Below are 13,324 nucleotides of genomic sequence, written 5' to 3' on the forward strand. Positions count from 1 at the left end.
AAGCATTTTTGAAGGTGTGCCGCTACTTTGCACCTATATATATATATATATATATATATATATATATATATATATATAGGTGCGAAGTATATATATATACACGGTGTTTTTTTTTTTGTTTTGTTTTTTTGAAGGTGCGACGCTACTTCGCGGATTTTCAGTTTTCGCGGGTGGTCTCGGTCCCCATTAACCGCGATAACCGGGGGTTCACTGTATTTCAGCACTTCGTTGAACTACTTGTTGGCCTGTTTACTATTTCTGTTCTTTTTTTTCTGATCCCAATTCCCCGGCTTGGGAATTAGGTGATGGTGATTAACTTGGAAGTGGCTGTTCTGAATTTACACCAACTGACTGGTACAAGATCGAAGGCTCATCCTCGGATATGCTGCCATGGAGATTACTGCCCTGGATGAGGACCCACTCCACTGAAGTCATCTTCCTGCAGCACTTCATTCAATTGACTCTTATATTATCTCATCTATTATTGCATAGCATCATTGTATGTGTCAAATGTTGCCCAGTTGGCATCCATTGCAGCCTGGTCATCCTGGAAGGGGGATTCCCCCATCTGTGGTCCCTTCTCAAGGTTTCTCACTTTTCCCCCAATGGGGTTTTGAGTTTTTCCTTGCCCTCCTGGGGGTTAAGATCATGGATGTCGATTGTGGTTATGTAAAGCCCTTTGAGACTGTCTGTGATTAAGGGCTATACAAATAAAATTGACTTGACTTGACTTGACCAGCAGTAGAGGCATTCAGTCACTATTTCTGGCTGCATTTGGAGCGGAAGACAAATACAAATTTGCGAAAATCTGCGCCAAGGGGTTAAAGAGAAGATATAGTCAAAAACATTAATTTTCATCATTCAAAAAAGTTCATTTCTCATTTCAAACTATAATGATTCACTGAAAGCCTACAAAATGCAGAAGCTATTTTACAAAACAGAGGAAACTATATTTTACGAGAATTCATACAAACATACAAGTAATGCAGTCAACTCATGACTATCCAAATTATCCCTGTGCAGTTTTGCTGACTTTAAGCAATGGATGTGGATAGAAATGTTTTTCTTACCTATGCCACTCTGTCCGCATTTTGATAACGAAGTTGTCCATTAGACTGAAACAAAAAACTTGGAACAAAACGAAAATTTTTATTGTATTATACATAAATTATTCTATCACCAAGACAAAATAATCTAGACAAGCAGCAAAATGTAACCTCATGTTAAGATAACAAGGTAGTTTGAAGGTGAATATTAAAAATCCATTTTACAAAATATGGAGAGACCGAGCTCCCACACTGTAAATTCAGACGGCTAGGACACATACTTGGCGTATAAAAGAATCAACAGAAAACACTGTTACAGTATATTGAAATGAAAACGTGCGTATTGAGCTGACTTTATATTAGCAAGCTGACAAACAGGAGTAAGCAACGTCAACATGACCGGAGGTATTATGAACAAGTCTCATGAATATATTCAGTAAATCGCTGGGGGGACGTCGGAAAAGCTGTGTGCTGATGATAAAATAGCGACACACGTAGATTTACCAACAGAACTGGAAAAGATACCGATACTACTACAACAGGAAACACAACACAGACAATGTGAATCAGTGTGTAGCGTGAACAAAATCATTCATTTACCTCTTCAAGTGGATAATTTCTCCCAGCGTTAATTTATTTACTTGTGGAGCCGGAACCGCAAATTGTGTGTAAAGTCTTAATCATGCCGATGAATGGAAGCCTACTGAAAGTGAAATGCATTGCACACAAATAACCCACATGCTGGATAACAATAACCCACGATGGATAAAAACATTTTATAACTCTGCAGTTGGGTTGATAAAACAAACAATTCTGGGTTGAGGAATTTTGACCTTTCTCCAAAATAACCCAAAATGGGTTAAACATTTCATAACCCCGCAGTTGTTAAAGGATGGTGTTAGTAATGTAATCAAAGTGCCATAATATGAAAGTAATATAACTTGAATATGTTCAATTATTTTTTGATTGCTCCAACACCAGATATGTTGAAAGAAATTAATCCATCAAAAAAAATCTATATGATGTTTATTTTTATGTATTCCTTTGTTTTTTTTTCTTAGTCTTAATAGGTCTACAGTCTTATGGCTGTTTAATATGCATGGTTTTAATATGCTGGAAGGAGCCGGACCACCCACAATTCAAATCCAAAGCACAAGAAATGTGAGCGAGACATACTAACCACTTGTGCACGATGCTGCACAGACAGACAGTCTGGTGAGGAAAGTAGATTTGGTAGATTTCAAACCTTTCTAAATGATCGATATGTAATTTGTACTTGAGCCATTATAAATGTGAATCCATATAAATGTCAACAAATTGATGAATAACTAGTTTTTAAATCTGAGACCTGTAAAGACCATTTGTCCAAAATTACATTTGTTTTAAATGAGGGATTGGATACAACAATATTGCAGGTGTAACCCAGGTCTACATAGCCTCATAAAGCTCCGTAGCGACACATTCAGTACCACACTGCAGTCAGGCCAGCCTCCACTCGCAAAGACGAAGTCAAGCCAGCCGCCACTGTTATTTTTAATACTGTGCTTCACGGTGCATTACGGTAATGCGCCTAAAGTTCTTGTTGTTGGTCACCTTCAAAATAAAAGCTGTGAAACTCAAGTATGCACGTCAGTGGTTTGGATTTAAAATAATGTTATTAAACTTCTCTTTTCACCCAGGGGGAATACAAACTGACTCAGAATTGCACCAAGAAATGTTCTGAATTGAGATAGAAAGAGAAATTAATGTTAACTGTGCATCAATGGCTGACATTACAACTGATTTAAAAAAAAAAATTAAAAATAAAGTTTTCGTCATCCCGCAACCAGGCCAGTGCTGGGGAACACTAGATCAACCCAGATATTCAACCAAAGTACTTTCATTAAAATCTGATGCTGTATTACAAAATAAAAGGCCAAAGAAATATCAATTCTTGACCTTTACACATGATTTCGAAAAATCAATAAAAATTCAGTTTTCGTTATCCCACAACCAGACCAGTGCTGGGAGAAACTAGGCAACCCAACTATCCAACCAAAGTACTTTGAATGAAATCTGATGTGGCATTTCAAAATAAAATGCTGAAGTAATCTCAACTTTTGACCATTACACACAATTACGAAAAATCATTAAATATTAAGTTTTCGTTATCCTGCAACCAGACAAGCCCTGGGGCACACTAGGCCACCCCAGGTATCCAACCAAAGTACTTTCATTAAAATCAGATATGGAATTTAAAAATAAAAGGCCAAAGAAACATATATATATATACATATATTAGAATTAGAAATTAGAAATCCCTTTATTGTCATTGTACTCAAGTGTGCAACGAGATTAGAGGGCTCCCCTCTCCAGTTCAATACAACAATAATACAGACAAATATATAAATTAGATAAATAAATAAGAGAGTGCAATGGAATTTAATACTGAATAGTGTATATAAAAACACATCACAATGCTGTTCTGCAAGGTAAGGGTGTTCTCGTGTGTGTGTGAGAGTTCAGAATGGAGATGGCTCTCGGAAAGAAACTGTTTCCCAGTCTATTGGTCCTCGATTTGATGCATCTGTAGCGCCTGCCAGAGGGCATCAGGTCGAACAGGTGTGAGTTTGGGTGGGTATTGTCTTTGACGATGTTGAGAGCCCTTCTGAGGCACCGGGCGGTGTAGATGTCCGACAGTGAGGGGAGAGGGCAGCCAATAATCCTTTGCGCTGTTTTGACTGTCCTCTGGAGCCTCACTCTGTCCGCCTCAGTGCAGCCGCTGTACCAGGTGGAGACACAGTACGTCAGCAGGCTCTCGATGGACGAGTGGTAGAAGGCTAGCAGCAGCTTCCTGTCCAGGTTGAATTTCCTGAGGACTCTCAGAAAGTGCAGACGCTGGCGGACCTTCTTTACCACTGCTGTGGTGTTGTGAGTCCAAGAAAGGTCGTCGGAGATCTGTACTCCCAGGAACTTGAACGTGTGGACCCTCTCCACACACACGCCTTCGATGCAGAGGGGGGGCGGCACCGTCTTGTTCCTCCTGAAGTCGACGACAATCTCCTTTGTTTTTGCAGTGTTAAGGTGCAGTCTGTTGTCCTTGCACCAAGCTGTCAGTCTCTTTACCTCCTCTCTGGAGGCTGTCTCGTCACCTTCCGAGATCAGACCGACCACTGTCGTGTCATCAGCAAACTTGACGATGGTGTTGTTGCCGTGGGCCGGGCTGCAGTCGTAGGTGTAGAGGGCGTACAGGAGAGGGCTCAGCACGCATCCTTGAGGGGAACCGGTGCTCAGCATGCGGGTGGAGGACGTGTAGGGGCCGAGCAACACAGTCTGGGGTCTGTTGGTCAGAAAGTCCTTAATCCAGATGCGTGTGAGGGCAGGGAGGCCGAGAATGTCCAGTTTGGCGACGAGGATGTCTGGGATGATTGTGTTGAATGCCAAGCTGTAGTCCACAAAGAGCATCCTTGCATAGCTCTGCTGTTGTTCCACGGTTGGGGCGAGTCAAAGCGAGCGAAGAAGCAGTTAAGCTCCTCTGCCAGCGATGCACTCGGGTCTACAGAGGTTGTGCTGCCGCCACGGAAGTTGGTGATGCTCCGTAGACCCTGCCACACCTCCCGTGGTCTGTTACTCGCAAGGTGGGCCTCCAGCCTCCCCTTGTAGATTGCCTTGGCTAGCTTGATGCCTTTGCTCAGGTCAGCACGGGCCACCCTGTACTGGGCTTTGTCGCCTGACCTGAAGGCAGCGTCCCGGGCCTTGAGGAGAGCGCGAACCCTGCTGGACATCCAGGGCTTCGCATTTGGGAAGGTCCGTATAGTCCTGTGTAGGGACACAGTATCCATGCAGAACTTGATGTAGTCCAGTACACAATGTGTGTAGACATCAAGGTCCTGATGATCAAAGAGGTCCCAGTTTGTGTCTTGAAAGCAGTCCTGTAATTCACTCATGGCGTCGTCACGCCAGGTTTTCACAGTCTTTGTGGTGGGCCTGAATCTGCGTCTGAGAGGGGTGTACGCAGGTGCGAGCTGCAAGGACAGGTGGTCTGACTGGCCGAGAGGGGCGAGTGGGAGGGCCCTGTATGCGTGCTCGATGTTCGAGTACACATGGTCGAGAGTGGTGTCTCCCCTCGTTGGGCACTTGACATGCTGGTGAAACTCTGGGAGTACAGTCTTTAAATTGGCCTTATTAAAGTCTCCCGCTACTACGTGAACGCCATCAGGGTGGGCCCGCTGATGTTTATTGATGACGCACGCGAGTAGCGAGAGCGCCGTGCTAGTGCTAGCGTCGGGAGGGATGTAAACAGCTGTGACAATCACGACCGTTAGCTCCCTCGGGAGAAAATAAGGCCGGCATTTAACAGAACATTTCTTGGTGCAATTCTGAGACCGTTTGCATTCCCCCTGGGTGAACAGAGAAGTTTAACAATATTATTTTAAATCCAAACCACTGAGGTACATACATGAGTTTGCAAGCTTTTATTTTGAAGGTGACCAACAGCACGCGCTTTCGGCGCATTGCCGTAATGCACCGTGATGCACAGTATTAAAAATAACAGTGGCGGCTGATTTAACTTCGTCTTCGCGAGTGAAGCCTGAGCCTGCCTGACTGCTGTCAGACCACAAGGGGACAATAGTATTCTACAGTTGCTGGAGACAGATGACCCGATCGAGTCCATATGGCGTGCAATGTTTACTAAATAAATGAATAAATTCATTAGTTTAAAAAAGAAGTGTTTACTAAATGCAATAAAAGGAAGCCTTGTCACTGTGTCAAATTGCAAATTGTTTTTTTTCTTTTTGCTTCAGTGATATATTATTTGTGTCATTTTGTTAGTGTATCAATATGTAATGTTCTTGTTCCTAACCCTTGAGAGCAGTTGCGCCAAGGGTATTGTGTACAATGAACGGATGTTAATATGGAGGAATGAGGAAATAAAGACGGACTGACTAAGTGAGTTCGGTGTGTAATGTAGAAAGAATGCAGTTAGTCCCACTTTATTCTTGATTGATTCCAATTTAAAGAATGTTAAATAAATGGTACTTGAACGTGGGTCGATAGTATCCATGTTATTTGTGTATGTATTGGGGGTACTAGACTGATAGAGGGCGGCACGGTGGCCGACTGGTTAGCACGATGGCCTCACAGTGAGAGACTTTTGCTACTGCCCTGCCGTGGACGAGTCACAAATGCGTGTGGCGATTTGCAAATGCATATCTGGAGAATTGTGCGTAGCTCCGTAGCTACACATTCAGACCGTTAGGGGACGCTCTTATTCTATCAGTCTATCCATCCATCATCAATACCGCTTCTCCTCACTGGGGTCGCGGGGGGCGCTGGAGCCTATCCCAGCTATCTTCGGGCAGTAGGCGGGGACACCCTAAACTGGTTGCCAGAATTGCAGGGCTCACAGAGACAAACAACCATCCGCGCTCACACTCATACCTAGGGGCAATTTAGAGTGTCCAATCAACCTGCCATGCATGTTTTTGGAATGTGGGAGGAATCCGGAGTACCTGGAGGAAACCCACGCAGGCTCGGGGAGAACATGCAAACTCCACACAGGATGGCCGGAGTTGGGATCGAACCCATGACCGGTGCTGTCTCTCACTGAGAAGCCATCGTGCTAACCAGTCGTCCACCGTGCCGCCTGCGTTCATATTGATTTGTTCAATAAAACACCTGGATTTTAGTGAGGCTAGTACACAGCCATAGCCATTAGGGCAATTGTACTAATAATAATCGCTAACAAATCCATATTTTTCAATCTGTGTTAGTTTGACACAGATTAACATTGAAAAAAATACATACTGAGGCCAATGGCTGTGGCCAGTTTGACAGCAGTAGGTGGAATATCACAGCGCATAAACAAAGGTTCCAGAATGTACTGCCCAAAAGCCAGACAGATGACTGCCATCCCAGCAGGCCTGTAGAACACAGACACATTAGGTTACAGACATACATGTACATACTGTGGATTTTGAATAAACATACAATGTGAAATAATCCATGTGAAAAGCAGTTTAAAAAAAAACCAAAGTGAATACGAACAATATTAGCCTATCTCAAAAGCCTATAGTAAAAGACTCACACAATTTCTTTATATAGATAAAATGCTTGCCTTACCCACGTCATGGGAAACTTGTTAAAGAGCTGTTTTTTGGTTTATGTCGTTCCATCTTAAATATTAACTCATTGCTCGCCTCTGCAATTTAAAAAAACTTTTATTTTACCTTTACTCCAAAGAACCCTGAAAGTTACTGCAATTATAAAAAGGTATATAATCTCCCCTTTGTAGAAATTTCTTGAAAAAAATTGTAGCACAACAGTTTATTGATAATACGTCCACTAGCAATCTATTTGAACTTTTTCAGTCTCAATTCAATCCCCCGACTGAAACGGCACTTGCTAAAGTGATGAATGATCTTTTACTATATCTATCGATTCCGGCTCCGCCTTTCCTGTGTGGAGTTTGAATGTTCTCCCCGTGCCTGCGTGGGTTTCCTCCCATATTCCAAAAAACATGCATGGCAGTGTTAAGCATTGATCTATGGGTGCACCCTTCCTCCATATACGTACTAGACTACTGTTGAGTTGACCCACTGTTGCGTGATGATGTCACTGCGCTCATGCAAGCAGCGGAGCGCCAAGTTTGTGCGTCAAGTGTAGTTGAAGAAAATGCAAAAATGAACACGCCAGTTTGGAAGCTGTATGAGAGAGAACTTTTTCTCACTTATTCTCCACCATAACAGAGACAAATTCAACATAATTAAGTCAACGCTGCACTTGATCTTAGCAGGCAGGTTGATTAAACACTCTAAATTACCCGTAGGTAAGTGAGTGTGAACGCGGATGTTTGTTTATCTGTGTTCCTGCGACTGGCAGCAACCAGTTCAGGGTGTACCCCGCCTACTGCACGAAGACAGCTGAGATAGGCTCCAGTACGCCCGCAACCCTTGTGAGAAGAAGTGGTACAGATAATGGATGGATGGATGCAAATATTTAAAATTTGCGGTCCCACCAAAGAAATTAGTAATAAGATTTTCCTGATGAAAGATTTTTGGGAGAAATTTAAAATGGATGTAGGTAATTGTGTTTTTTGTGAAAGTGTGATGAAGATTTGGACCATCTTTTCTTTTTGTGCGAGTCTGTACAAAGGTTAAGGCTTGACTTTCACGATGAGCTTGTTCTTACTATCACTGACGTTAAATACGACATTTTTCATTTTAGTAATTTTGACTTTAGCATTAACAATATTATTTTGCTAGGCAAACAGTATATACACAAAACAGACTGTTTGACTGTATTTCTTGACAATGTGAAACATGAAGATTTTGGAAAATTACCCATTTTTTTGTGTATGAATTTGTATGAGTCACTCTCTTTCTTGATATGGGCATGAGTAATGTGTTCAAGGATACTCAAAAACATCAGCACTCAGCACTACAGCCCAGCTCAAATAAATACTATGCAAAGGAATTTGTTGCTGAGTTAAAAATGTTTGGGGAAAGTGAAGGCTACCGTCCACATTGTGAATTTAAATACGACAAAATTGGATTGTTTAGGGAAATGAATGATGAAAGAAATATCCAGAAAATGGATATATGTGTAGGTATTTATTGAAAAGTATCAAATAAATACCTGGTCAAATATATCAAGAGTACCGAATAAAACTGCAGACAATAGAAAAATAATTTTCAGTGGCGAAAGGAAAGACACTTGAATCAGTATTACCCCATTTTATTATGGGAGAAAATGTTTGTTTGGTGTGTTATTTCTCTATAACAGTGTGTTTTCTGTTATTTCTATATTGTCGCATATTGATCCTTAACTGTGCACTGATAAAAAATGAATAACAAAATTTTGGAGCTTCAGCAGATCAATTGCATTTCCATTTATTCCATTGCGAAAAAATTGTGTCATGTTTCTGTTTTGTTGTCTGCCCAGCTGGAGTGGGGGCATTATCCTCCAGGAGTCGTTCTAGGAGGCGTGCCTTCCAGCCACGCACCTGTGGCTTATCTCAGTCAATTACCATGGACTGTAAAGACTTCCTTGCCGACCGCAGTATGTAGTTTGAGAATGCGACCTTGATGGGCGACTCCTGGAGTAAGTTAATCATGTTACACAGCCATGAACCCTTAAATTGTCAGGAAATCATGTGGAAGAACGGCTTTTTTTTTGTAATGCCCTAAAGGTGGGATTGGTTGTCGATCGATAATTGGAGTCCTTATTGTTACGCCCACTGCTTACGCTCCGCGGAAGGTGGGCTCATCAGAAACGTTACGCCACCCGAGAAGATATGCTTGGACAATGTACACGTTGAATACCATAACTTACAGCAAGTTTTCAGCAAAAATTGTGCTCAATTGTTGCCCCCGCATCGGTCATATGATTGCGGAATCGATCTTGTACCAAATTCCCCACATCCCTCAGCACCCCTATACACGGTTTCTCAATCAAAAACAAACGGCTCTTAAGGAGTGAGCGGCGGGCTTAATTCGGCCTTCTACCTCACCTGTGGGAGCTGGATTATTTTATGTGGAGAAAAAGATAAGACACTGCCTCCGTGCGTAGTTTACAAAGATCTAAACGAAATTACAGTCAAGAACTGATATAGGACATCTTTATCTTTATCTTATATCCTATTCCGTTCCTCGACTCAGCCTTTGCCCCATTGCAATCTGCTACTATCATCACAAAATTAGACTTGCGAAGTGCTTACCACTTGGTGAGAATAGGAGAGGGTGACGAGTGCAAAACCGCCTTCAAAACTTCGCTTGGTCACTTTGAATATCTGGTGATGCCTTTCGGCTTAACCAATGATACCGCGGTTTTCCAAAGTCTCATCATTGATGTCTTGAGAGAGTTGTTAAATATCTGCTGTTTCGTGTATCTTGACAAAAAAATTTTCGCAATGTGTAAAGGAATATGAACGACACGTCCGGGAAGTGTTGCTATTTGTATTGGAAAACAGATTCTTTGTAAAGGCCGAGAAATGCGAATTCCACCAGAATTCTGTTCAATTCCTGGGATTAGTAATCAAGAAGGGGCAGATTAAAGCCGACCCATCCAAAACCAAGACAGTGGTAGAATGGCCTACGGCCACCAGCGTTTCTTGGGTTTCGCTAACTTCTACTGCCGACTTATCAAAAACTATAGCCACAAAGCATTGTCCCTCACTCGTCTCACGTCCGTGAAAACACCTTTCTCATGGAACACTAGTGTCGAGAACGCCTCTCAAACGAGATTTCAATGAATCGGATTCAGGTGTGGGGGCAGTGCTGTCGCAGCAATCTCCAGTCGACCATAGACTCCATCCCTGCACCTTCTTCTCACATCGGCTGAGCCAAGCCGAGTCCAACAATGACATGAGCAATCGGGAACTGCTGGCTGATGTATTGGCATTACAGGTATGGAAGCATTGGCTGGAGGGAACCCAGGAACCTTTCACTGTGTACACTGATCACAAAAACATGTCCTACGTCCGTACAGCAAAACATCGGAACTCTCGTCAAGCCTGCTGGGCCCTGCTCATCACCAGATACAATTTCCCTCTCACGTATCGCCCAGGCTCCAAGAACAGGAAACCAGATGCCCTGTCCCGAATCCATGACCCGGTGGAGGAACACATTTTCCCGGACCACTGCATTGTGGGAGCGTTGAGGTGGAAGATGAAGAAGAGGATCGAGGAAACCTCAGGGGGTGCTGGGTCCCCTTCTGGATAACCTGAGGGACGTCTCTTTGTTCCGGCACGACTACGCTCTGATGTTTCGGAGTGGGGACATTCTTCCACACTGGCTTGCCACCCCGGGGTCAAAAGGACTCTCCGACTCATCTCACAACTCTTTTGGCGGCCCAAGATGAAACACGACGTCATGGATTTTGTCGGGGCATGTTCTTTCTTTGCCTGCAGCAAGGCATCCCACCAGTATCCGGCAGGGTTGTTGAACCCATTACCTGTGCCTTCGCGACCCTGGTCCCACTTGTCTCTGGACTTTGTCACCGGTCTTCTTCGATCACGAGGGAATACTCACCATAGTGGATGGTTTTTCCAAATACGCCCACTTTGACCCTCTGTCTAAGCTCCCATCGGCCCTTGAGACTGCCAACTTGCTCATTCTCCATGTTTTCCTGCCTCACAGGTTGCCCATGGACTTGGTTTCGGACCAGGGCCCACAGTTTGCCTCACAGGTTTAGAAGCATTTCTGCAAGTGCCTTGGGGATACTTTGAGCCTGTCTTCGGTATATCATTGGAGCGCATGAACCGGAACTTGGTAGCCGCTCTACGGTGTATGTGCCTCCTTCGCCCCTCAACGTGGACCAACTACCTTCTATGGATAGAGACACCCTTGTCTTGTTGGGTACTGGGCACTCCCCGTTTATAGCTGCCTATGGCTACGAGCTTCCACTGTTCCCATCATAGGAAGGCAAGGTGGTAATTCCGTCCGTGCAACTCCATCTGCGCCGTGCGCATCGAGTCCGGAAGGAGACCAGGGCTGCTCTCTCTCGCACTGCTGACCGTAACCGGCGGATCGCTGATGGTCGCCGACGATCTGCTCCGTCCTATCGAGTAGGACAGAACGTACGGTTTAAACTCAAGATCTTCGCCTGGCAGGAACCTCCCAAAAGCTGGGTCGTCAATTCACAGGACCTTTTGAAGTGGAGGTGATAATCAACCCGGTGTCTGTCAGGCTCCGATTGCCTCCTGCCACAAAGGTGTTCCATGTCTCCTTGTTCAAACCGGTGGTCTCCTGCCCGCTGGCTCCTCCTCCCACTTCACCTCTACCTCCGCGGATGATTGACCGTGATCCGGTGTACACAGTGAGACTCTAGTCGCACGGTGGACTCAAGTCGCAGGGGTAGGGGTTCCAGTACCTGGTCGACTGGGAAGGCAACAAGGCCACGGTCCGGAGGAACATCAGTGGGTCCCCCGATCCTGGATTCTAGACACGTACCTTCTTTGTGCTTTCCGCTCGGCCCACCCTTCCAAGCCGGGTTGTCCACCAGGAGGTATCCATTGAGGGGGGGCACTGTAATGTCTCTGTTTTGTTGTCTGCCCAGCTGGAGTGGGGGCGTGACCCTCCAGCAGTCGTTCTGGGAGGCGTGCCTTCCAGCCACGGACCTGTAGCTCATCAATTACCATGGACTATTGAAGGACTTGCTTGTCGACCACACAGTATCGGATTATTCTCATTGCACACAATCATTGTATCCAAGTGTTTGGATAACTAGACGTCATGTTTTGCCCGTATTGTTACGCATTATGACTGTAAGAACTTTTGTCATTTTTGCTATTTGTTTTTGTTAAATACACACGAATTGAATTACCTTGCTCTTTTGAAACAAGCGATTTTCGTTCTTTCATTTCCTTGCACCTTTCATTTTTCGTTCTCTGCGTTTATTTCCTGGTAAATGTTTTACCAGCATCATTAGTTCAAATTTGTCGGTCCTGCATTTTTTCTGTAAATAAACTTTGTTAAAAGCATCTTGCCTTGGTCTGGGCTTTAGAGTCCTGCATTTTTCCTTTTTTCAGTTACTGAAAACAGGAACGTAACACATTGGGCCGGCACGAGAGCCTGCACCTGGCGAGGAGCCTGCACTGGGGGCTGCAACTGGTGGGGAGTCGGCACTGGGGGTTGCAGCTAGCAGGGAGCCGGCACTGGGGGCTGCAGCTGGCGGGGAACCGGCACTGGGGGCTGCAGCTGTTGGGGAGCTGGCTCAGGGACCTTATACCTATCAGATTGCCGCCATAGGGGTTTGGGAGAACGAGAGACACGAGGGACAGAGACTACAGGTATGTGAGAACGTGGACTACTAAACACGGGGGGAACGGGACAAGGTGCAGAAGCCAACGGTGGACGAGGTGAGGAAGATGGTGGTGAGCGAAGTGACTCTGAGAAACGTGATTTGGGGAGTGAAAAGCTAGTTGGCAGTATGTTTTTCAGTTGATGCTTGGGTGATCTTGGGGTTTTGATGTCGCACCGTGACCAGGCATGGTGTGGCGACAGTTGACTTGCCAGCATCGGTCTTGTGTGAAACGGACTGTAAGCCTGTGCATTTGCTTACGTTGAAAATAACGTTACAATGAGCGGCTCACTATCCTCATTGCAAGTTAACATTACCAACAATAGTAGAGTCGCAGATTTTATATTTTCCTTTTAAGTTTCAAAATCATTATTGAATGAATTAATCACAGATTTAAAAAAGTAACTTAAAAGTAATTCATTACTCTAAAAGAAAAAACCTATAACTTTCAAATGGAAGGAACGAATAATGTCATTTGTTACATTTTGTAAGTAACT

At 44.2% G+C, this 13,324-nt stretch overlaps 1 protein-coding gene across 1 annotated transcript in view; it reads right to left on the bottom strand.

Annotated features, from left to right (window-relative positions):
* Nucleotides 1-13,324, bottom strand: part of slc7a11 (solute carrier family 7 member 11) — a 77,961-nt gene that overhangs the window by 62,691 nt on the left and 1,946 nt on the right. The window contains exon 3 of the mRNA XM_088294361.1: nucleotides 6,834-6,949. Within this exon, the coding sequence (XP_088150487.1) occupies nucleotides 6,834-6,949 (116 nt within the window). The remainder of the gene's footprint in view (nucleotides 1-6,833; nucleotides 6,950-13,324) is intronic.

The sequence above is a fragment of the Idiotropiscis lumnitzeri genome, chromosome 4 (genome assembly GCF_059441095.1).
Source record: "Idiotropiscis lumnitzeri isolate Australia: NSW breed Sydney's pygmy pipehorse chromosome 4, RoL_Ilum_1.0, whole genome shotgun sequence".
In the NCBI taxonomy this organism is placed as follows: Eukaryota; Metazoa; Chordata; class Actinopteri; order Syngnathiformes; family Syngnathidae; genus Idiotropiscis; species Idiotropiscis lumnitzeri.